At 41.5% G+C, this 24,770-nt stretch overlaps 1 protein-coding gene across 2 annotated transcripts in view; it reads left to right on the top strand.

Annotated features, from left to right (window-relative positions):
* The first annotated feature begins 5,222 nt into the window (after positions 1-5,222).
* The window catches only part of CDS2 (CDP-diacylglycerol synthase 2), a 65,684-nt gene continuing 46,136 nt past the window's right edge, over positions 5,223-24,770 (top strand). The window contains exon 1 of one of the 2 annotated variants that reach the window (XM_024764222.1): positions 5,223-5,549. In XM_024764222.1, the coding sequence (XP_024619990.1) occupies positions 5,493-5,549 (57 nt within the window). In that variant the 5' untranslated portion in view covers positions 5,223-5,492. The remainder of the gene's footprint in view (positions 5,550-24,770) is intronic. The other variant, XM_024764223.1, reaches the window with a different exon arrangement.

Genomic DNA, 24,770 nt, shown 5'->3' with positions numbered 1-24,770 from the left:
GTTGCAAAGAGAGTCAGGGCTGAGATCTTATAGCCCTTTACAAGCCCTCTATAAGTGAAAAGGAAAGTTATCAAAAGGTCTTTGGCATGAGACAATTTCTGTTTTGTTTTTTTAAAAATTAATTAATTAATGGCTGTGTTGGGTCTCTGTTGCTGCTCACGGACTTTCTCTAGTTGCGGAGAGGGGGGCTACTCTTCATTGCCGTGCGTGGCCTTCTCATCACAGTGGCTTCTCTTGTTGCGGAGCACGGGCTCTAGGCAAGCAGGCTTCATTAGTTGTGGCATGCAGGCTCAGTAGTTGTGGCGCGCGGGCTTAGTTGCTCCGCGGCATGTGGGATCTTCCCCCGCCAGAGATCGAACCCGTGTCCCCTGCATTGGCAGGTGGATTCTTAACCACTGCGCCACCAGGGAAGTCCCCAATTTCTGTTTTAAGAGGATTACTCTAACAACTAGTAAAGGTGCTATTTCAATCAGTGAGAAAAAGAATGAATTAAATTATGACCAAACAATTCGTTAAACTTCTAGGAAAAAGTAAAGCTATAGACTCTTCTTAATAACTGTTTACTGAAATAATTTCCAGATAGATTAAATAATTAAAATTCAAATAAATATAAACCCAATAAGAAATGGAAAAATATTTTGGTAAATATTTAAGAGATCTTGCTGTGGGCTTCTAAACATAAAAGGAAAAAAAACCCCATAAAACATAGGAATGACTACATAAGTTTTAAAACTTCAGTGTGCCTAAAAACTTGTGTTGGTTAATATACTTTGTTCCCACAACAGAGAACCCAATTCAAACTGAATAAAAGGGCACTTTATGTATCTAAACAAAATCCAGAAGTCCCTGGCTTCTAGTGCCTAAGGTCCAGTCTTAGTAAATGTATGAAAAATGGTTAGCATATTAATAAGCAAAGAAACATAAATTAAAGGGAGATAAAATTTTAATCTACCAAATTAATAAAAATTGTGTTAACACCCATTTCTTAGGAAGGATATAAGGAAGTGAGTACTTTCATGACTTGAAGATGAAAGTATAAATTGGTATAAGTTTTCCAGTGGGAATTTGGAAATATGTATGAAAATCCTTGGAATTTTTTATTTAGTCTTTGACACAGAAATTCAATCTATAGGATTTTTTTTTCCCAAAGAAGTAATCAGAGTTACTTACCACGATGAGGCATGTTTAAGAATGTTTCTTATAGAATTATTAACAATTCCCCAGAAATTGGAAATAATCTTGAGGTCTAACAATATGGTCTTTGTTAGGTAAATTATGGTAAATCTGTAAGATGGAATACTATAAAGCCTTTCAAGTACCATTCTCGGGCTTCCCTGGTGGCACAGTGGTTGAGACTCCGCCTGCTGATGCAGGGGACACGGGTGTCCTGGTCCGGGAAGATCCCACATGCCGCAGAGCGGCTAGACCCGTGAGCGATGGGCGCTGAGCCTGCGCGTCCAGAGCCTGTGCTCCACAACGGGAGAGGCCAGAACAGTGAGAGGCCCGCGTACCGAAAAAAAAAAAAAAAAAAAAATTACCATTCTCAAAAGGCATTTGATGTTAAAACGTCGAGTTATGAAACAGTATAAACAATAGTATCCCAACTTTCTAAAATTATTATATCTGAGTGTAAGTGCACAGAAAATAGAATAAAAAGGCAATAATATGGATGTTAACAGTAATTATCTATGGCTGATGCTACCACAAATGATCTTAATATTTTTCGTTATGCTTTTCTGCATTTCCCACAATTTCTTCATCAAACATGTATTGTTGGTCTGAAAATGTTAATGCATGCTGGGAGAGAAAAATGCTGTGAACTATTTAATATAATTTCTGGCAAATTTCTTTACAAGGTGATATCACATATTAAACTGAGTCTCATTCCTGGCTGCACATTAGACTCATCTGGAGAGCTTAACAAAATGAAAGAAACAAGCCTATTTCCTCTAGGTTCCATCTCTAGAGATTCTTATTTAGTTGGTATAGGATGGGCCATCCATTGGCATTTTTAGAAGCTCCCCAGGTAATTCTAATAAATAATTAGGACCGAAAAGTACTGTTTCAGCATGTGTGATCAATTGATGAATATTTATGCTTAAAGCCACCTGCACCTCCATATAGACTGTTGGTTTGAAAAAGTAAGACCTATGCTTTGTCAAAGACTGAAATTATAGTTTAGATGGACTGTCTAATAATCTAATAGGTCTACAAGTTTGTGGGAATGCAGGATTTGTATTTTTGAAACTTTAAGATGTTATACAGTTCTGCCTAGCCCATTCTCAATTCCATTTTGCATGTCATCTCATTAAACTGAATAAGAAGTTTTAGCTTTCTGAGAACACTTGTCAAGATAAGATCTAGAAAGGCAATATGAAGGACAAGAAAAAGAGCAGATCAAGTCTGTTTTTGTTTATGGACAATTTTTTTTTAAATGTATTGTTTAAATAATTCATTTATTGACAGTTCTTCCCCTCTAAGAGAGGAAAAACACTATTCGGGGAGCTGAAGAATTTTCTTGTCACTTGTACCAATGCAGTTTTCAAATTATCAAGAAGGTGGGAAGTGTTTTTATTATAGAATGATAATAATTATAGCAATACCTGCCCACTTATGCTGAGCTTGCAGTCAGCCTACACACTCTGGGGGACTAAAAATCTCATGCTAGTTACCTATACTAATCCTATACATATACTAAGTATATGTATAGGAGTGCAATAGAAGGAGTGCAATGAAAAGAATCACCATATACAAGATATGTCACAAGCCTGGAAGAAATGACCCTAGAGGAAAGAGCTATTATGAAGTATTCTATTATTATGAGGTATTTCTATTGAAGGGCAAAATCAGGGGCAGAGGAGGAGGTGTAACGTAATGTAAAAGAACAAAATTCTTCTTTGGGCTGGAGGTGAGGGAAATTTTTTTTTTTTTTTTTTTTTTTTTGCGGTACGCGGGCCTCTCACTGTTGTGGCCTCTCCCGCTGCAGAGCACAGCCTCCGGACGCACAGGCTCAGTGGCCATGGCTCATGAGACCAGCCGCTCCGCGGCATGTGGGATCTTCCCGGGCCAGGGCACGAACCCGTGTCCCCTGCATCGGCAGGCCGACTCTCAACCACTGCGCCACCAGGGAAGCCCTGAGGGAAATTTTTTACTTTTAATTTCTTCCTACAGTTGAGGGAGAGGCTCTAAAGCTTGCCTAAATACCTGTTAACATGACTTCCAGAGGTCTGAATATCTGATCCCTGTTTACCACAGTACCAACTTCAGAATTGTACCTGGTCTGAGCTCCATTAGCTTGGGAGGGCTGAGTATGACAGATAAGAAGTTTGTTCGGGCCAAACTGTAGGGAGTTATCTACCCTAGTAATTATACTGTGCGTTCTGAAACTCTGATCTACGTGCACTGGTTCTCCAGTTAGGCTGTGTTTCAAAGCAAACAGCTGAGGTTCCAGGAGGACTGATGTGATGCTTACTTGGATGTGACCTTTCACAATTATGTTCCATAAAGGTGAGAATCTGGTTACTAACACTTCCACCTGTCTTAAAGGTGTTGACATCCTTCTAGATCCTTTAGATAATAAACCTTGCTTAATTTACCCAAGAAGTGTCTGGTCTTTATTTCAAGAAGTGATCACTGACATTAGTCAAAATGGTGGTCACACAGTCTCCAACAGATTAAAAGAGTTTTAAAATTACCATTAGCATGTTATTTACTTTTTAAAAATAAGTTATTTTTTACTTTTAAAAAATATTTATTTATTTATTTTGGCTGTGTTGCGGCACGTGGGGTCTTCATTGTGGCATGCAGGCTCATAGTTGCGGCGTGTGGACTTCTTAGTTGCGGCATACATGCGGGATCTAGTTCCCCACTAGGGATGGAACCCAGGTCCCCTGCATTGGGAGCTGGAGTCTTAACCACTGGACCACCAGGGAAGTCCCATGTTATTTACTTTTATAAATATGATTAAAACAAAAGACAAATAAAACAAAAGAGCACAACTTTCTCTAAATAAATTATGGCCTGAAGGGAGTGGTCTGTTTCTCTAAAAAAAACAAGTATTTGTGCGTTAATAGGGAACAAAGCATACCCTGAGTTCAGTGTTCCTCTATACCTATTTTACTGTCACTTTGAAGGAGTGTTATAGGCACTTGGGAATATACTTTTATAGAAATCAAGAAAATATAACACCCTTTTCAGAATTCTCACTACTTTCCCCAAACCTTACAGTTCAGGTCAAAATTGCTAACACAAAATTGCAACTCCTATGTGTGCAAATTTCTCTCCTTGTTAAATTACAATATGCTTAAGAGAAGGGGCCCTGTTTTATACTTGTTTTACATCACTTAAAGGCAGTGAACAGGAACTGTTGAAGGCAATGCTGAACAACACAGATATTAACAATGAATTTAGGAAGGCCAGGAGTATGTTAAAGAGTGCGTTGGTAACAGATCTGTGTTCATATTCTTAGTGGGCACTTTCTAGCCGTGAGACCTTGGTTAAATCATTTTCTTTCAGGAGAAACTTTAAATCTATTAAATAGGTACTTGGGATGCATCAGGTACATAGGAGATTGGGCTGTGAACAAAGCAGGCAGCATTCCTGTCCAAAAATATCCTTCAATAGTCCAGAAGAGAGAAAAGAAAGCTGAATAACTGTGGAAGACCCTAGCTGCAAAATGAAAATCATATCCACTTCCAAGCGTTGTACAGATTAAATGAGATGCATTAAAGAGAGTACATAGTTCAGTGCCCAGCACATAATTAACGCTCACCAAATAGAAGATAACTTGGCAAAGCAACGCAGACTTAAGTTTGGCTTTCACTTCCTTATCACGTAAGCTCCTCCTTTTACACAGGTGCGTTCCCCAGGCCTTTCCGCTCAGGGCCTAACAAGCGTCTACTTATGAGTGAGAGGGAAGAGCCCTGGCTATTAAAGACAAAAAGCCGAAGGCAGCAAGCACTAGGCCGGCTGGAGGCTCGGGGCTGCAGCCCATGGCCCCCAGCAACCTGTTATCTCTAAGACCACGGGCTCCAGTTCCCGAGCTCCCATCTAGTAGTCTCCCTCAGAAAAGCACGCCTTTTCCAGACCTCTCAGGCTGCTATCCAAAGCACGCCTCTCCGATCCTCTCCGCTTGCCCCGCCCCCGCCCCGCCTCCCTGACGGATTCGCGCCATTGGTGTAGCTCCGTGGCTGTGATGGCAGCGGTGCGCGTGCGCGCTTGCTCGAGGCCCTCTAGAGAAAAGGAGTTGGTGGGGCTGGGCTGGAGGAGGCTGGTCGCGCTCTGCCCGGGTGAAAGGGCGGTGGCTGCACCGGGCGGGGCCAAGTTTCAGGGCTGGCGGCCGGGCTGTGGTGGCGCCAGGAGCCGCTGCGAAGCTGCGCGCTGCTTAGGCGACGGGGGGCTGGCCGAGCAGAGTCCGCGCGCGCCCGCGCTGAGCTGCCGGCCTCGGCGGCTGCGCCACTCGGCCGCAGCGACGAAGCGCTGGTGTTTCCAGCATGACGGAGCTAAGGCAAAGGATGGCCCGCGAGCCGGACGCACCGACCGAGGACAAGGTAGCGGCAGCATCGGTTGGGCGCGGCCAGGGCAGCGGAGTCCCCCGGAGGTCCGTGCGGGGGCGCGCGCAGAGGGGTCGTCTTGCCATCTTCTGCGCGGCCGTCGGCGGCCCCGGGCCTGGTCTGCGGGAAGGGTCCTCGGGTGCTGGGCCCCGCGAAGCTCGCGGCAGGGTTCAGCAGGTCGGGGTCCCGGGGACATGGCTCTGGGGTCTAGTTGGGGGTGGTATCTCCGGGGCCCAGGAAGGAGAGCGCGGGGGTTGCGCACGTCCGCAGCCCTCGCAGGGCTGGTTGCGGGGTCCTACGCCAATCCATCTCCCCGAGGCCTTCCTGGGTGTGAAGACGTCGAGACCCCGGAAAGACTCCTCAGAGCGTGACTTCGCCTCTCTGAACTTATTTAAAATGTATTTGGGGGCTGGAGGTGTAACAAGACAAGGCCATGTGATTTGCCTGTTAGGAGATTTAAACTCCTTCTCGAAAGTTAAATCTGTTGGCTTTAAGCAGAGAAGTCTCTTAATTCATGTAGTCAGCAGGTGTTGGAAGGTATATTCCCCAAAGATGGGCTTGTTTCCTGCTTCAGATGTGGGCGTTGATAGGGTAGAGGAGGAGGGTAGAACAGAGGCCATCTTGGCAGGGACGTAGCTGGTTGGGGTTGAGATATGAGGGCAGCGGACTTAATTGGTTGAAGTGAAAGGTAAGGGAGTTGAGGAAGGTGAGGAGTCATTATGTTACTGTGGACGTTGAATGACAGCATAAATTTAGTGGTAGTATTTCGAGCCTGGAGTTAGTGGTCAGGAGCAGTGTTATTTGGTAAATTGATCTGACAGTGATGTGTAGACTGGACTGAGGGAGCATGGACCAGAATGAAACAGATTGGCTGACTCGCGGGTTGCCAACAGGTGACCTGCAGTTGTTTTTTTTGGTCCCTGTGTTGCTTTAAAAACCAGAATATTTCTCCCAACAGTCTGAATTTATTGCCTATTTTGGATCATTGGAAGATCTGCCATCACATTCCCATCTGATTAACGTTTGGCTGGAACTGAGGAACAGCTGTTCCCACCAATCCCTGTTGCTCTACACCAGGTCCACAGCACGCATTTATGTAGCTTTCCGTTTTTGGTAACTGGAGGAAAGGAACATTAGGGAGATATCAGGAAGGAGGAAGGCACAAGATTAGGTGTCAGGGTGTCAACAGCAGTTATACTGGAAGGAATGTTTTGGGTGAAAGATAATGGGATTTTAAACAACTTTTTTGGTTATGACAGTGGATCACCCAAGGAGAATTCTCCATACTGATTTTTACAATATGTTTTGGAGAAAATTTAGGGCTTGGGTGCAAGTTTAGGAGTCGCTTACAGAGACAAGGTACTTTGAAGTTTCTAATCTTCCCATTAAATACCCTAGCTGGGCCTGGAAGAGTTCTGTTGCCACACTGCATATGCCTGTTGGGGGAGTTTACAGATATTTGGAGGCTGTGTAGCCCTGTTTAAGGGTGAGAGATCAGACTTGATGTTAATGGGACTTTGTGGTTTTAGAAGGTGTGAGAAGAGGTAGAAAAAAAGAAGGCATGATACCTAATGGACTGTACTTTTGAAAAGCTATTTGTAATAATTAGACTTAGTGGTAAAAACAAGCAAAGCCACATACCCAAAAACCATGAGATTAAGAGGTGAAACAGTTTCTACCCTCCCCACCTAACTACTTGGATCCATCTCCCAGACAAAAGTGCCAGTAGATTCTTTTTTTTTTCAGCACCACTTATTGAAGAGGCTGTCCTCTCTCCACTGTACGTTCCTACCTCCTTTATAAAAGATAAGGTGACCATATGTGTGTGGGTTTATCTCTGGACTTTCTATCCTGTTCCATTGATCTATCTTTCTGTTTTTGTGCCAGTACCATACTGTCTTGATTACTGTAGCTTTGCAGTATAGTCTGAAGTCAGGGAGCCCGATTCCTCCAGATCCGTTTTTCGTTCTCAAGATTGCTTTGGTTTTTCGGGGTCTTTTATGTTTCCATACAAATTGTGAAATTTTTTGTTCTAGTTCTGTGAAAAATGCCAGTGGTAGTTTGATAGGGATTGCATTGAATCTGTAGATTGCTTTGGGTAGTAGAGTCATTTTCACAATGTTGATTCTTCCAATCCAAGAACATGGTATATCTCTCCATCTATTTGTATCATCTTTAATTTCTTTCATCAGTGTCTTATAATTTTCTGCATACAGGTCTTTCGTCTCCTTAGGTAGGTTTATTCCTAGATATTTTATTCTTTTTGTTGCAATGGTAAATGGGAGTGTTTTCTTGATTTCACTTTCAGATTTTTCATCATTAGTATATAGGAATGCCAGAGATTTCTGTGCATTAATTTTGTATCCTGCTACTTTACCAAATTCATTGATTAGCTCTAGTAGTTTTCTGGTAGCATCTTTAGGATTCTCTATGTATAGTATCATGTCATCTGCAAACAGTGACAGCTTTACTTCTTCTTTTCCGATTTGGATTCCTTTTATTTCCTTTTCTTCCGTGATTGCTGTGGCTAAAACTTCCAAAACTATGTTGAACAAGAGTGGTGAGAGTGGGCAACCTTGTCTTGTTCCTGATCTTAGTGGAAATGCTTTCAGTTTTTCACCATTGAGGATGATGTTGGCTGTGGGTTTGTCCTATATGGCCTTTATTATGTTGAGGAAAGTTCCCTCTATGCCTACTTTCTGGAGGGTTTTTATCAGAAATGGGTGTTGAATTTTGTCAAAAGCTTTCTCTGCATCTGTTGAGGTGATCATATGGTTTTTCTTCTTCAATTTGTTAATATGGTTTATCACATTAATTGTTTTACATATATTGAAGAATCCTTGCATTCCTGGAATAAACCCCACTTGATCATGGTGTATGATCCTTTTAATGTGCTGTTGGATTCTGTTTGCTAGTATTTTGTTGAGGATTTTTGCATCTCTGTTCATCAGTGATATAGGCCTGTAGTTTTCTTTCTTTGTGACATCTTTGTCTGGTTTTGACATCAAGGTGATGGTGGCCTCGTAGAATGAGTTTGGGAGTGTTCCTCCCTCTGCTATATTTTGGAAGAGTTTGAGAAGGATAGGTGTTAGCTCTTCTCTAAATGTTTGATAGAATTTGCCTGTGTAGCCATCTGGTCTTGGGCGGTTGATTCTTAAGTACTTTCCCATCCGTTGTAGGTAGGGAGGATATGAGGAACTATCCAGCTAAAGTTACCTTAATTTTTTACAACTGCACTTAAACTGCTTCTATGATGACAGAATGCCTGGGGCTTAGAGGTTCACTAAGTGTTTGTTGCTCCAGAAACACAGCACCTACTTGCCTTCTGTTAAAAGCCTAATGTAGTCCATTAGCCCAGAGCAGGACAGTTCCTCCATTGCTCAATATTTCTGATTATCATGCATGGGATTTCAAACTTCCATAGTTCTGGCTTTGCTGATATTCTTAGGTTAAAATTTAAGAAAATTAGAAATAATAAAACAAGGATATCTTTTTAGGGAAATAAATGGTGAAATGGGAACTTTCTTATTTTATAGTAGAAGAATTCAGAAAACAGTATTAGGTCAATTCATTAAAAGAACTGGAACAAATTTGAAAGATTTAAAAAAATGTTTCAGTTGCTTAACTGTTGTGGCAAAGTGTCTTATAAATAAGCAGACAAAATAATCTGGGGAATGTGTTTATTATAAAAGTCAGAGGTATTTTGTTACATTTAGCATCCTACAATGGAATTGTCAAAGCCAGTTGCTAATAAAGGAAACGTTTTCCTCTGGGAACCGTGCTTATAATTTTAAATTCCAAAAGCACAGTATTGTTGCCAAACTTGGAATTTAAGCTTTGGAAGTGGTCTTCCTCCCACCGATCCATGTTTTTCCAGTGGTGCTTAGGAAAGACAAGAATGAAATGTGGGCCAAAAGATTGCCATCATAAAATTTATGATTGGGTTGGCATTTCAGGAGACTTTGAATGCATCTAGGAAACTTTTGAAATGACTCTCCTAACTAATTTCACAGTGCAAATAATCACCCTTTAAACTGTTTGAAAAAAATGTGCATCACTATTTCTGATTTGTGCACTCTGCTGTCTTTCCTGGGATCCACACAGGTGAAGTGTATTGAATTCGTTAGTTTTGCAGAGAGCTTGCTGAGTAATTCTGCTGCACACAGCTTCTTAACCTGCTCCCTGTGCTGTGACAGCCTCCCCAGCCTTCCTGACTGGTGCTGGAGGCTGCTGGGGGTGACAGAGCACAGCCTTTCACTTACAGACTGCCTCTGGTTTGGAAAAGAGACGCTTGACTGTTAATTTTGCCAGGCTCTCCTTGGAAGAATACTGATTTGTTCCTGGGGTTGGGCTGAGTTCCTGCCTTCCAGGCCTTGCCACGCAGTGGTTGCTTGGTTGGGGCAGTGATGTGGTGCCAACCAGGGCAGACCTGGTCCCCATTAGGCAGCTTGCCCTGCCAGTCCATGATCTTTGTTCTTGTGCTGTTTGCCTCCTCAGTGGGGATGGCATAGGGCCCACTCAGTTGAGTGACCTTTTAAAGAAAGTTAAACTTTATGTTATCTTGACTAGACAGTGCATGCGTGGTTCAGAATTTGAAAGGTGCAGAGCGTACACTGTGAACGCCTCCTTGCTGCCTCCCTGGTTCTCCTCCCCAGCAGCAGCACACCCCTGCCAGGGTGCTCACGAGCACCTGCTGCTGGTGCGAAAGGACCTGAACTGTCCTTTGGATTTGTTGCCCTTTGGCAGCAGCTCTTTTATATTAGAGTCACCACAGGGCCAGCCTGGGGCTTCTCTGTGAAGACTTTGCTGCGTTTTTGAAAGAGCTCTTGAGACCTGGGATTTACTGGCAACATTCTCTGTCCTTGGGTGAGATTTTGAGAGGATATCTGTCACTGACCTGGATCCCTCAGCGGATGACTCTCAGAGCCTTGTCCGCACAGTCTGTGTCCTGCTAGTCCTGTGGTTTCGGTGATCTGCAGGAAATTCCTAGGTATACGTTCCTCAGTCAACGCAAACTTAGTTTGTCTGAAATTTGACTTTTCTCGTTTTAGACGTTGACCTTCCTCCTCCCGTCTGCTCTGCTCCAGCTTGAAATCCGTTAGTCCCTGTGTCTTTGCTCCCTCATCCAGTCCAGGTCACAGGTTCTCATCAGATAACACCTGGATTCCTTATCTGTTGCTTTGGTGTATTTCAGATAGTTCAGGACTTGATGCCTGAACTGTTATAAATCCTTCTAATTGAGCTCCCTCCCTTCAGGGTTTGTTCTCAGCCCCTTCTAGTCCACCTGACCTTTCTTTGTACAATTCTGAAACTTCCCTATGAGTTACAGAAGGGAAAAAAATTTTTAGCCCCTGTTTCAGATCTCTTAAATTTGGTCCTTCATGGCCTTGTTTCTTAACCAGCCCCTTTTCCTGCTTGGAGCCTCTGTGACATGGATCTTGGCTCTTGCTATTTCCAACCGTAGGAAATGTGTTCATTTTCTGTCACCCCTCTTTCCACCTCTACCTATTTAAGTCCTATTTTCTCAAAGTCCATTTTAGATCTTCCGCATTTCAATACTTCATCAGGCATGTATGTATTGTAGAAATCATAGGAATGTGTGCAAATGAGAATGAAATCCACCTACAATCCCATCATTCAGAGAAACAACCATTGTTCAAATGCATATCCCTCCTGTGCAGATTGCTACGTGGCTGTAATGCTACCATGCGTGGTCTGATAGCTTGCCTTTTTTTTATTAATTGAAATATAGTTGATTTACAATGTTCTGTTAGTTTCAGGTATACAGCAAAGTGATTCATAAATCTATACTGTTTTTTTTAAATTAATTTATTTTTATTATTTGGTTGCGTTGGGTCTTTGTTGCTGTATGTGGGCTTTCTCTAGTTGTGATGAGCGGGGGCTATTCTTTGTTGCGGTGCGTGGGCTTCCAATTGCGGTGGCTTCTCTTGTTGCGGAGCACGGACTCTAGGTACACGGGCTTCAGTAGCTGTAGCGCACAGGCTCAGTAGTTGTGGTTTGTGGGCTCTAGAGTGCAGGCTCAGTAGTTGTGGCGCACAGGCTTAGTTGCTCCGCGGCATGTGGGATCTTCCCGGACCAGGGCTCGAACCCGTGTCCCCTGCATTGGCAGGCGGATTCTTAGCCACTGTGCCACCAGGGAAGTCCCTATGAATTTTTTACATTCCTTTCCATTATAGGTTATTAGAAAATGTGAAATAGAGTTCCCTGTGCTATACAGTAGGTCCTTGTTGTTTATTTTATATATGGTAGTGTGTATCTGTTAATCCCAAACTCCTAATTTATCCCTCCTCTCCTCCCTTCCCCTATGGTAACCATAAGTTTGTTTTCTGTATCTGTGAGTCAGTTTCTGCTTTGTAAATAAGTTCATTAATATTATTTATATTATTTTTTTAGATTCCACATATAAGTGATATCATATGATATTTGTCTTTCTTTTTCTGACTCATTTCACTTAGTATGATAATCTCTCGGTCCATCCATGTTGCTGAAATGGCATTATTTCATTCTTTTTTATGGATGATTAATATTCCATTGTATATATGTACCACATCTTCTTTATCCATTCATCTGCCAACGGACATTTAGGTTGCTTCCACGTCTTGGCTATTGTAAAGCTGCAGTGAACATTGGGGTGCATGTATCTTTTCGAATTAGAGTTTTTGTCTTTTCCAGATAAATGCCCAGGAGTGGGATTGCTGGATAATACGGTAACTCTGTTTTTAGTTTTTTAAGGAACCTCTATACTGTTCTCCATAGTGGCTGCACCAGTTTACATTCCCACCAACAGTGTAGGAAGGTTCCCTTTTCTCCATACCCTCTCCAGCATTTATTATTTTTAGACTTTTTGATGATGGCCATTCTGAATGGTGTGAAGTGATACCTCATTGTAGTTTTGATTTGCATTTCTCTAATAATTAGCAATGTTGAGCATCTTTTCATGTGCCTGTTGGCCATCTGTATGTGTTTTTTGGAGAAATGTCTATTTAGGTCTTCTGCCCATTTTTTGATTGGGTTTTTTTTTGATATTGAGCTGTTTGTATATTTTGGAAATGAAGCCCTTGTCAGTTGCATGGTTTGCAAATATTTTCTCTCATTCTGTAGGTTGTTTTTTCATTTTGTTTATGGTTTCCTTTGCTGTGCAAAAGCTTATACCTTTGACTAGGTTCCATTTGTTTATTTTTGCATTTATTTCTTGCCTTGAGAGACTGATCGAAGAAAGTATTGCTGGGATTTATGTCAGAATTTTTGCCTTTGGTCTCTATCAAATTACCCATGACATTTTTTTTTGAATTTTATTTTATTTATTTATTATACAGCAGGTTCTTATTAGTTCTCTATTTTATTTTATTTTTAATTTTTATTTTTTTGCGGTACACGGGCCTCTCACTGTTGTGGCCTCTCCCGTTGCGGAGCACAGGCTCCAGACGCACAGGCTCAGCGGCCATGGCTCACGGGCCTAGCCGCTCCGTGGCATGTGGAATCTTCCCAGACCGGGGCACGAACCCGTGTCTCCTGCATCTGCAGGCAGACTCTCAACCACTGCGCCACCAGGGAAGCCCTAGGTATCTATTTTATACATATTAGTGTATACATGTCAATCAAAGTCATCACACCACCCCCACACACCCCCCTCCCCGGCACTTTCCCCCCTTGGTGTCCATACGTTTGTTCTCTACATCTGTGTCTCTATTCCTGCCCTGCAAACCGGTTCATCTGTACCATTTTTCAAGGTTCCACGTTTATGCGTTAATATACGATATTTGTTTCTCTGACTTACTTTGTATGATAGTCTCTAGATCCATCCACATCTCTACAAATGACCCAGTTTCGTTCCTTTTTATGGCTGAGTAATATTCCATTGTATATACGTACCACATCTTTATCCATTCGTCTGTCGATGGCATTGCTTCCATGACCTGGCTATTGTAAATACTGCTGCAGTGAACATTGGGGTGCATGTGTCTTTTTGAATTATGGTGTTCTCTGGGTATATGCCCAGTAGTGGGATTGCTGGGTCATATGGTAATTCTATTTTTAGTTTTTTAAGGAACCTCCATACTGTTCTCCATAGTGACTGTATCAATTTACATTCCCACCAACAGTGCAGGAGGATTCCCTTTTTTCCACACTCTCTCCAGCATTTGTTGTTTGTAGATTTTCTGATGATGCCCATTCTAATTGCTGTAAAGTGATACCTCATTGTAGTTTTGATTTGCATTTCTCTAATAATTAGTGACGTTGAGGAGCTTTTCATGTGCTTCTTGGCCATCTGTGTGTCTTCTTTGGAGAAATGTCTATTTAGGTCTTCTGCCCATTTTTTGATTGGGTTGCTTATTTAATATTGAGCTGTATGAGCTGTTTATATATTTTGGAGATTAATCCTTTGTCCGTTGATTTATTTGCAAATATATTCTCCCATTCTGAGGGTTGTATTTTAATCTTGTTTGTAGTTTCCTTTGCTTTGCAAAAGCTTCACTAGGTCCCATTTGTTTATTTTTGTTTTTATTTCCATCACTCTAGGAAGTGGATCAAAAAAGATCTTGCTGTGATTTATGTCAAAGAGTGTTCTTCCTATGTTTTCATGCAAGAGTTTTATAGTGTCCGGTCTTACATTTAGGTCTTTAAACCATTTTGAGTTTATTTTTCTGTATGGTGTTAGGGAGTGTTCTAATTTCATTCATTAACATGTAGCTGTCCAGTTTTCCCAGCACCACTTATTGAAGAGACTGTCTTTTCTCTGTTGTATATCCTTGCCTCTTTTGTCATAGATTAGTTGACCATAGGTGCGTGGGTTTATCTCTGGGCTTTCTATCCTGTTCCGTTGATCTATATTTATGTTTTTGTGCCAGTACCATATTGTCTTGATTACTGTAGCTTTGTAGTATAGTTTGAAGTCAGGGAGTCTGATTCCTCCAACTCCGTATTTTTTTCCTCAAGACCACTTTGAATATTTGGGGTCTTTTGTGTCTCCATACAACTTTTAAGATTTTTTGTTCTACTTCTGTAAGAAAACAAAAATGCCACTGGTAATTTGATAGGGATTGCATTGAATCTGTAGGTTGCTTTGTGAAGTATAGTCATTTTCACCATATTGATTCTTCCAGTCCAAGAACATCGTATGTCTCTCCATAGGTTTGTGTCATCTTTGATTTCTTTCATCAGTGTCTTACAGTTTTCTGAGTACAGGTCTTTTAACTCCTTAGGTAATTTTTTTCCCTAGGTATTTTATTCTTTTTGTTGAAATGGTGAATGGGATTGTTTCCTTAATTTCTCTTTCTGATCAGTCGTTGTTAGTGTATAGGAATGCAAGAGATTTCTGTACATTAATTTTGTATCCTGCAACTTTACCAAATTCATTGATTAGCTCTAGTAGTCTTCTGGTAGCATCTTTAGGATTCTCTATGTATAGTATCATGTCATCTGCAAACAGTGACAGCTTTACTTCTTCTTTTCCAATTTGTATTCCTTTTATTTCTTTTTCTTCTCTGATTGCCGTGGCTAGGACTTCCAAAATTATGTTGAATAATAGTGGCGAGAGTGGACATCTTTGTCTTGTTCCTGATCTTAGAGGAAATGCTTTCAGTTTTTCACCATTGAGAATGAGGTTTGCTGTGGGTTTGTTATATATGGTCTATGTTGAGGTAGGTTCCTTCTGTGCCCACTTTCTGGAGAGTTTTTATCATAAATGGGTGTTGAATTTTGTCAAAAGCTTTTTCTGCATGTATTGAGATGACTATATCCTTTTTATTCAATTTGTTAATATGGTGTATCACATTGATTTATTTGTGTATATTGAAGAATCCTTGCATCCCTGGGATAAATCCCACTTGATCATGATGTATGATCCTTTTAATGTGTTGTTAGATTCTGTTTGCTAGTATTTTGTTGAGAATTTTTCATCTGTATTCATCAGTGATATTGGTCTGTAATTTCCTTTTTCTGTAGTATATTTGTCTGATTTTGGTATCAGGGTGATGGTGGCCTCATAGAATGAGTTTGGGAGTGTTCCTCCCTCTGCAATTTTTTGAAGAGTTTGAGAAGGATGGGTGTTAGCTCTTCTCTGAATGTGTGATAGAATTCACCTGTGAAGCCATCTGCTTCTGGACTTTTGTTTGTTGGAAGATTTTTAATCACAGTTTCAATTTCATTACTTGTGATTGGTCTGTTCACGTTTTCTGTTTCTTCCTGGTTCAGTCTTGGCAGGTTATACCTTTCTAAGAATTTGTCCGTTTCTTCCAGGTTGTCCATTTTATTGACATAGAGTTGCTTGTAGTCGTCTCTTAGGATGCTTTGTATTTCTGCGGTGTCTGTTGTAACTTCTCCTCTTTCACTTCTAATTTTATTGATTTGAGTCCTCTCCCTCTTTTTCTTGATGAGTTTGGCTAAAGGTTTATCAATTTTATCTACTCGGAGAACCAGTTTTTAGTTTTATTGATCTTTCCTGTTGTGTTCTCTGTTTCTATCTCATTTATTTCTGCTTTGATCTTTATGATTTCTTTCCTTCTACTAACATTGGGTTTTTTTTGGTTTTTCTTTCCCTTATGTTTGTGTTTTTTATGTTTTTTTCCCTGTAATTGATTTCTAATCTCATAGCGTTGTGGTTGGAAAAGATGCTCGTTATGATTTCAATTTTCTTAAATGTACAGAGGCTTGATTTGTGACTCTAGATGTGATCTATCCTACAGAATGTTCTGTGTGCACTTGAGAAGAAAGTGTAATCTGCTGTTTTTGGATGGAATGTCTTAGAAATATCAAATAAATTTATCTGGTCTATTGTGTAATTAATTTTATTTATTTTTATTTAATTTTATTTATTTTTGGCTGCATTGGGTCTTTGTTGCTGCGTGCAAGCTTTTTCTAGTTGTGGTGAGGGGGGCTACTCTTCGTTGTGGTGCGTGGGCTTCTCATTGAGGTGGCTTCTCTTGTTGCAGAGCGTGAGCTCTAGCTGCGCGGGCTTCAGTAGTTGTGGCTCTCAGGCTCTAGAGCACAGGCTCAGTATTTGTGGCACACAAGCTTAGTTGCTCCGTGGCATGTGGGATCTTCCTGGACCAGGCCTCCAACCCATGTTCCCTGTATTGGCAGGTGGATTCTTAACCACTGCACCACCAGGGAAGCCCTATTGTGTCATTTAAAGCTTGTGTTTCATTATTTTTCTGTCTGTATGACTTGTCCATTGGTGTAAGTGAGGTGAAAAGTCCCCCACTACTACTGTGTTACTGTTGATTTCCTCTTTTATAGCTGTTAGCAGTTGCCTTATTTATTGAGGTGCTTCTATGTTGGGTGCATATATATTTATAATTGTTACATCTTTTTTCTTGGATTGATCCCTTGATCATTATGTAGTGTGCTTCCTTGTCTCTTATAACATTCTTTATTTTAAAGTCTATTTTATCTCATATGAGTATTGCTACTCTTGCTTCCTTTTGATTTCCATTTGCATGGAATATCTTCTTCCATTCCCTCACTTTCAGTCTGTATGTGTTGCTAAGGTCTGAAGTGGGTCTCTTGTAGACAGCATATAGATGGGTCTTGTTTTTGTATTCATTCATCAATCCTGTGTCTTTTGGTTGGAGCATTTAATCCATTCACGTTAAAGGTAATTATCGATATGTATTTTCCTCTGACCATTTTCTTAATTGTTTTGAGTTTGTTTTTGTAGGTCCTTTTCTTCTTTTGTGTTTCCCACTTAGAGAAGTTCCTTTAGCATTTGTTGTAGAGCTGGTTTGGTGGTGCTGAATTCTCTTAGCTTTTGCTTCTCTGTAAAGCTTTTGATTTCTCCATCGAATCTGAATGAGATCCTTGCTGGGTAGAGTAATCTTGGTTGTAGGTTCTTCCCTTTCATCACTTTAAGTATATCATGCCACTCCCTTCTGACTTGTAGAGTTTCTGCTGAGAAATCAGCTGTTAACTTTATGGGAGTTCCCTTGTATGTTATTTGTCGTTTTTCCCTTGCTGCTTTTAATAATTTTTCTTTGTCTTTAATTTTTGCCAGTTTGATTACTATGTGTTTTGGAGTGTTTCTCCTTGGGTTTATCCTGTATGGGACTCGCTGAGCTTCCTGGACTTGGGTGGCTGTTTTCTTTCCCATGTTAGGGAAGTTTTCAACTATAATCTCTTCAGATATTTTCTCTGGTCCTTTCTCTCTCTCTTCTCCTTCTGGGACCCCTATAATGCAAATGTTGTTGCATTTAATGTTGTCCCAGTGATCTCTTAGGCTGTCTTCATTTCTTTTCATTCTTTTTTCTTTATTTTGTTCCGCAGCAGTGAATTCCACCATTCTGTCTTCCAGGTCACTTATCTGTTCTTCTGCCTCAGTTATTCTGCTATTGATTCCTTCTAGTGTAGTTTTCAGTTATTGTATTGTTCATCTCTGTTTGTTTGCTCTTTAATTCTTCTGGGTCTTTATTAAGCATTTCTTGCATCTTCTTGATTTTTGCCTCCATTCTTTTTCCGAGGTCCTGGATCATCTTCACTGTCATTATTCTGAATTCTTTTTCTGGAAGATTGCCTATCTCAACTTCATTTAGTGTTTTTTCTGGGGTTTTATCTTGTTCCTTTATCTGGTACATAGCCCTCTGCCTTTTCATCTTGTCTGTCTTTCTGTGAATGTGGTTTTTGTTCCACAGGCTGCAGGATTGTAGTTTTTCTTGCTTTTGTTGTCTCTGTGTTTGTTCTTTAATTCTTCTAGGTCTTTGTTAAACATTTCTTGCATCTTCTTGATCTTTGCCTCCATTCTTTTCCCAAGGTCCTGGATCATCTTCACTGTCATTATTCCGAATTCTTTTTCTGGAAGGTTGCCTATTTCCACTTCATTTAGTTGTTTTTCTTGGGGTTTATCTTGTTCCTTTATCTGGTACAAAGTCTTCTGCATTTTCATTTTGTCTGTCTTTCTGTGAATATGGTTTTCCTTCCCCAGGCTGCAGAATTGTAGTTCTTCTTGAATCTGTTGTCTGCTCTCTGGTGGATGAGGCTAACTAAGAGGCTTGTGCAGGCTTCCTGATGGGAGGGACTGGTGGTGAGTAGAGCTGGATGTTGCTCTGGTTCCCAGAGCTCAGTAAAACTTTAATCTGCTTGTCTGCTGATGGTTGTTTGGCCTGAGGTGACCCAACACTGGAGCCTACTTGGCTCTTTGGTGGGACTACTGGGAGGGCTCATGTGAAGGAGTACTTCCCAGAACTTCTGCTTCCAGTGTCCTTGTCCCCATAGTGAGCCACAGCCACCCCCTGCCTCTGCAGGAGACCCTCCAACACTAGCAGGTGGGTCCAGTTCTGTTTGCTGTGGGGTCACTGCTCCTTCTCTTGGGTCCCAGTGCGCACACTACTTTGTGTGTGCCTTCCAAGAGTGGAGTCTCTGTTTACCCCAGTCCTCTCGAAGTCCTGCAGTCAAATCCCACTAGCTTTCAAAGTCTGATTCTCTAGGAATTCCTCCTCCCATTGCCGGACTCCCAGGTTGGGTAGCCTGACATGGGGCTCAGAACCTTCACTCCAGTGGGTGGTCTTTTGTGGTGTAAGTGTTCTCCAGTTTGTGAGTCACCCACCCAGCAGTTATAGGATTTGATTTTATTGTGATTGCATCCCTCCTACCATCTCATTATGGCTTCTCCTTCATCTTTGGATGTGGGGTATCTTTTTTGGTGAGTTCCAGTGTCTTCTTGTCTTTGATTGTTCAGCAGTTAGTTGTGATTCTGGTGCTCTCTCAAGAGGGAGTGATCCCATGACGTTTTTACGGAACTAGAACAGAATAATCCTAAAATTCGTATGGAACCGTACAGGACCCAGAATTGCCAAAGCAATCCTGGAGAAAAAGAACAAAGTTGGAGGCATAACCCTCCCAGAATTCAGACAATACTACAAAGCTACTGTAACCAAAACAGTGTGGTATTGGCACAAAAACAGATATATAGATCAATGGAACAGAATAGAGAGCCCAGAAATAAACCCACGCACCTACAGTCAATTAATCTTCAACAAAAGAGGCAAGCACATACAATGGAGAAAAGACAGTCTCTTCAAGTAGTGTTGGGAAACCTGGACAGCTATATGTAAATCAGTGAAATTAGAACACTCCCTCACACCATACACACAAATAAACTCAAAATGGCTTAAAGACTTAAATATAGGGACTTCCCTCGTGGTTCAGTGGTTAGGAACCTGCCTGCCAATGCAGGGGACGTGGGTATGAGCCCTGGTCCGGGAAGATCCCACATGCTGTGGAGGACCTAAGCCCATGAGCCCCAACTACTGAGCCTGCATGCCACAACTACTGAAGCCTGTGTGCCTAGATCCCATGCTCCACAACAAAAGAAGCCATTACAATGAGAAGCCTGTGCAGCGCAACGAAGAGTAGCCCCTACTTGCTGCAACTAGAGAAAGTCTGCGCACAGCAACGAAGACCCAATGCAGCCAAAAAAAAAAAAAAAAAAAAATCTGTTGGGGGAAAAAGGACTTAAATATAAGATGACATCATAGAGCTCGTAGATGATAGCTTGCCTTTTTATGCTGTCAGGAACTTTTTCCCACATCGTTAAGGTTCGTAAAGGTTCTTTTCAAACAGTATTTCAAACTTTTTTTTTAAATTATGAAAGGCATAGGTGAAAACAAAAGATAATCATCGTAAAAGCACAAAAAAGAAATCACTGTAATCCTGCCACTCAGAGATAACCACTGTTAATATTTATTTTTATACACACTGCACATTCCTGCACTATGTGTACTATTGTAACTCACTTTTAACAGAAGAATATGCCCTAAATATAGTTCAGGTCTTTAAACATTTTGACCTGCTATCATTTTTAGTGGTTTTGTGTCATTTTGCTGAGGCTGTACCTTAACTTATTGAACCAATCAGGCGTTTAAGTTGTTTTAAGTTTTTTGCTGTTTTAAGCAAGGTGTAGCAAATACCCTCGATTTAACACACATACACACACAACTTTCTGCACATGCATATTCTTAGATAAGTTCTATGTTTAGAACTACCAACTCAAAAAGGATGTACATTATTTAAGCTTTTGTTACAAATAATATATTTTCTTCTGCAGTAAATTTGTAGTCACCGTAACTGCATGAGAGTATTTGACCTTGTGGTCTCCCCCCAGAAAGGAATACTGAGTATTCACTCATTTCTTGATTTTAGGAGAGGAATTTTGGCCTAGTGGTTACAAGCACAAATCCTCAAGTTGGACTGCTTGGTTTATAACTTGACTCTACCACTAATGTGCTTAAGTTTTCTCATCTGAACAATAGGGCTTAGAGTGGGGTTTTTCTGAGGCATTATGCCTTTCTTGTATGAACTGTACCTTCGAGTAACCAAATAGTTGATTAAAAATTTCTCTTTATAGAATAATTGGAAAAGGAGTGATAAAATATTAATATTTCCACACCCCATTGGATTAATTGAAATGAGGCAATAACCATCAGTGCTACTACCATCACAGACAACCAGTTATTGTGTATTTCCTGATGGAAGTATATGTACAATACTACTGATGGAGGAATCTTGTCAAAAAAATCATACCCCAAACTCTTCAAGACTCTAGTTCTAACTGCTAGTTTACAGGAGATTCAGGGAACAATGAGAAACAGCACTGGACAAATGACCTGGTAGCTGTAGAAAATAAATGGCAAGAAGACCCACCTCCCCAACTTAAAAAAAAAAAAAGGGGGGGGGGAAGCAATAGATACAGATATATGGAGGATAAAACCTACAAATTAGAAGACTTAAGACAGATTAATGATTTCTGGACCTTATTTGGATCCTGATTCAATCAAACTGCTATAAAGAGAAAAAATGAAATTATTGGGTAAATTCAAATATTGGATACTTAATATAAAGGAATTGTTAACTTTTCAGATGTGATATAATGGTATTGTGATGTTAAGTCCCTATCAAAAAGCACTAACTATAAAGGAAACAATTGACAATTCGAGCTACATGAAAATTAAGAAATTCAAAAAAAAAAAATTAAGAAATTCTATTTACTGTGCTATTAAGAGAGTGAAAAGGAAGGCCACAGACAATGAGAAGATATTTATAAAAAAAAATATCTGACACAGGACTCATATCCAGAATCTATAAATAATTCCTACAAAATGAATTTAAAAAAGGAAACTCAGTAGAAAAATGGGTACTTCAAATGGTCAGTAAATATATCCAATGTCATTAGTCATCAGGAAAATCAAAGCAAAACTCACAATAAGATACCACTACACACCCACCAGAATGGCTAAAATTTAAAAGACTGAAAATACTAAGGTTTGACAAGTGTGGGGGGCAAATGGAACTTTTATATACTGTTTGTGGGAGTATAAATTGGTACAATCACTCTGGAAAATTGGCAATATTTTCTTTACTTTTTTTTAAAACTACTTTTTAAAATTAAGTTTTGGCTGCATTGGGTCTTCGTTGCTGCATGCGGACTTTCTCTAGTTGTGGCGAGTGGGGGCTACTCTTCATTGCAGTGCATGGACTTCTCATTGCAGTGGCTTCTTGTTGCAGAGCACAGGCTCTAGGCACACAGGCTTCAGTAGTTGTGGCACGTGGGCTCAGTAGTTGTGGCGCCCGGGCTTAGTGGCTACATGGCATGTGGGATCTTCCCAGACCAGGGCTCAAAGCTGTGTCCCCTGCATTGGCAGGCGAATTCTTAACCACTGCACCACCAGGGAAGTCCCACCAATATTTTCTAAAGCTAAATACATACAAACCTTACAATCTGGTAGTGCCACTCCTAGGTGATTACCCAACAGAAATCTGTACACATGTTCACTAAAAGACAAGTTCTAGAAGATTAAAAGCAGTGTGCTTTGTAGTAGCCCCAATTTGCAAACAACCCAAATTGTGAATATGCTGCTATAAACATGGGTCTGCAAGTATCTGTTGGAGTCTCTGCTTTCAATTCTTGGGCAATATATCCTGAAGTGGAATTGCTGGGTCATAAGTACTTCAATGTTTAATTTTGGAGGAACTGCCATATTTATGTATTCTTATATTTTAGAAACCTGTTTTAATTTCTAATATTGCAAGTATTGATAGATATAAACTACATAAACAGCTATTGAAGTTCTCAATAATTAAGAGTGTAAAGAAGTCCTAAGATGAAAAAATTCAAGAACTGCTGCTTTAATGAACTGTATTACTTAACAAGGAAGGGAAAGGTTGAAACAGTCATTGTTGATGGGTGTGGATGAGTTGGGCAATGAATAGGGTGACACACTTGAGGGAAAAAGAGGTGCCCTTTTGCCTTCAAGTGTCTCAGTTTGGAGGATACGTTATAGGTCACCCTAATGATGGTTCTGACAATTCACCTCACATGAGGTGAATTGTCAGACTCAGCAATCAAGTTATCTTTGTTTTGGTGCTGCTGTAGATCTTCCTGAGCTGGCAGGCTTTCATCTTCCTATGAACCATGGTGGACCATGCTTTAGGATGGAAAAACTGCAGAATGAAGCTTTGTTATACTCTTGGTGGTTACATTAAATTTTTCTTTGTATGGTGCTATATGATGTATGTCAGGACCTTTTTTCAAAAGAAAGCTTCTCGGGAATTCCCTGGCAGTCTAGTGGTTAGAGAATTCTCTGGCAGTCCAGAGGTTAGGACTTCGTGTTCTCACTGCTGAAGGCTGAGGTTCAATCCTTGGTCAGGGAACTAAGATCCCGCAAGCTGTGCAGCACGGCCAGAAAAGGTAAAATAAAAGGAGGCGGGGGCTTCAGGGAAGATGGCGGAAGAGTAAGACGCGGAGATCACCTTCCTCCCCACAGATACACCAGAAATACATCTACACGTGGAACAACTCCTACAGAACACCTACTGAACGCTGGCAGAAGACCTCAGACCTCCCAAAAGGCAAGAAATTCCCCACGTACCTGGATAGGGCAAAAGAAAAAAGAATAAACAGAGACAAAAGGATAGGGAAGGGACCTGCACCAGTGGGAGGGAGCTGTGAAAGAGGAAAGGTTTCCACACACTAGGAAGCCCCTTCGTGGGCGGAGGTTTCCACACACAAGGAAGCCCCTTCGCGGGCGGAGACTCCAGGTGGCGGAGGGGGAAGCTTCGGAGCTGTGCGCCGTGAAGGAGAGCACAGCAACAGGGGTGTGGAGGGCAAAGTGGAGAGATTCCTGCACAGAGGATCAGGGCCAACTGGCATTTAGCAGGCCGAGAGGCTTGTTTGCTCACCCGCTGGGGTGGGCGGGGCTGGGAGTTGAGGCTTGGGCTTCGGTCGGATCCCAGGGAAAGGACGGGTTGGCGGTGTGAACACAGCCTGAAGGGGGTAGTGTGCCATGGCTAGCCGGAAGGGAGTCCGGGAAAAAGTCTGGACCTGACGAAGAGGCAAGAGACTCTTTCTTCCCTCTTTGTTTCCTGGTGCGCGAGGAGAGGGGATTAAGAGCGCTGCTTGAAGGAGCTCCAGAGATGGGCGCGAGCCACGGCTAAAAGCGTGGACCCCAGAGATGGGCATGAGACGCTAAGGCTGCTGCTGCTGCCACCAAGAAGCCTGTGTGTGAGCACAGGTTACTATCCACACCCCCCTTCTGGGGAGCCAGTGCAGCCCGCCACTGCCAGGGTCCCAGGATTCGGGGACAACTTCCCCTGGAGAACGCACGGCGTGCCTCAGGCAAGACAGAAAAACACACAGCAGATGAAGGAGCAAGATAAAAACCCACCAGACCTAACAAATGAAAAGGAAATAGGCAGTCTACCTGAAAAAGAATTCAGAATAATGATAGTAAAGATCCAAAATCTTGGAAATAGAATGGACAAAATGCAAGAAACATTTAACAAGGACCTAGAAGAACTAAAGATGAAACAAGCAACGATGAACAATACAATAAATGAAACTAAAAATACTCTAGGGCTTCCCTGGTGGTGCAGTGGTTGAGAGTCCACCAGCCGATGCAGGGGACACGGGTTCGTGTCCCGGTCCGGGAAGATCCCATATGCCACGGAGTGGCTAGGCCGCTGAGCCTGCGCGTCCGGAGCCTGTGCTCTGCAACGGGAGAGGCCACAGCAGTGAGAGGCCCACGTACCGCAAGAAAAAAAAAATAAGACTCTAGATGGGATCAATAGCAGAATACCTGAGGCAGAAGAACGGATAGGTGACCTGGAAGATAAAATAGTGGAAATAACTACTGCAGAGCAGAATAAAGAAAAAAGAATGAAAAGAACTGACGACAGTCTCTGAGACCTCTGGGACAACATTAAATGCAC

Source organism: Neophocaena asiaeorientalis, unplaced genomic scaffold (assembly GCF_003031525.2).
Source record: "Neophocaena asiaeorientalis asiaeorientalis breed wild unplaced genomic scaffold, Neophocaena_asiaeorientalis_V1.1 scaffold400, whole genome shotgun sequence".
Classification (NCBI taxonomy): domain Eukaryota; kingdom Metazoa; phylum Chordata; class Mammalia; order Artiodactyla; family Phocoenidae; genus Neophocaena; species Neophocaena asiaeorientalis.
The sequence above is the reverse complement of the archived record's forward strand: the minus strand, read 5'-3'. Positions and strand labels throughout refer to the sequence as shown.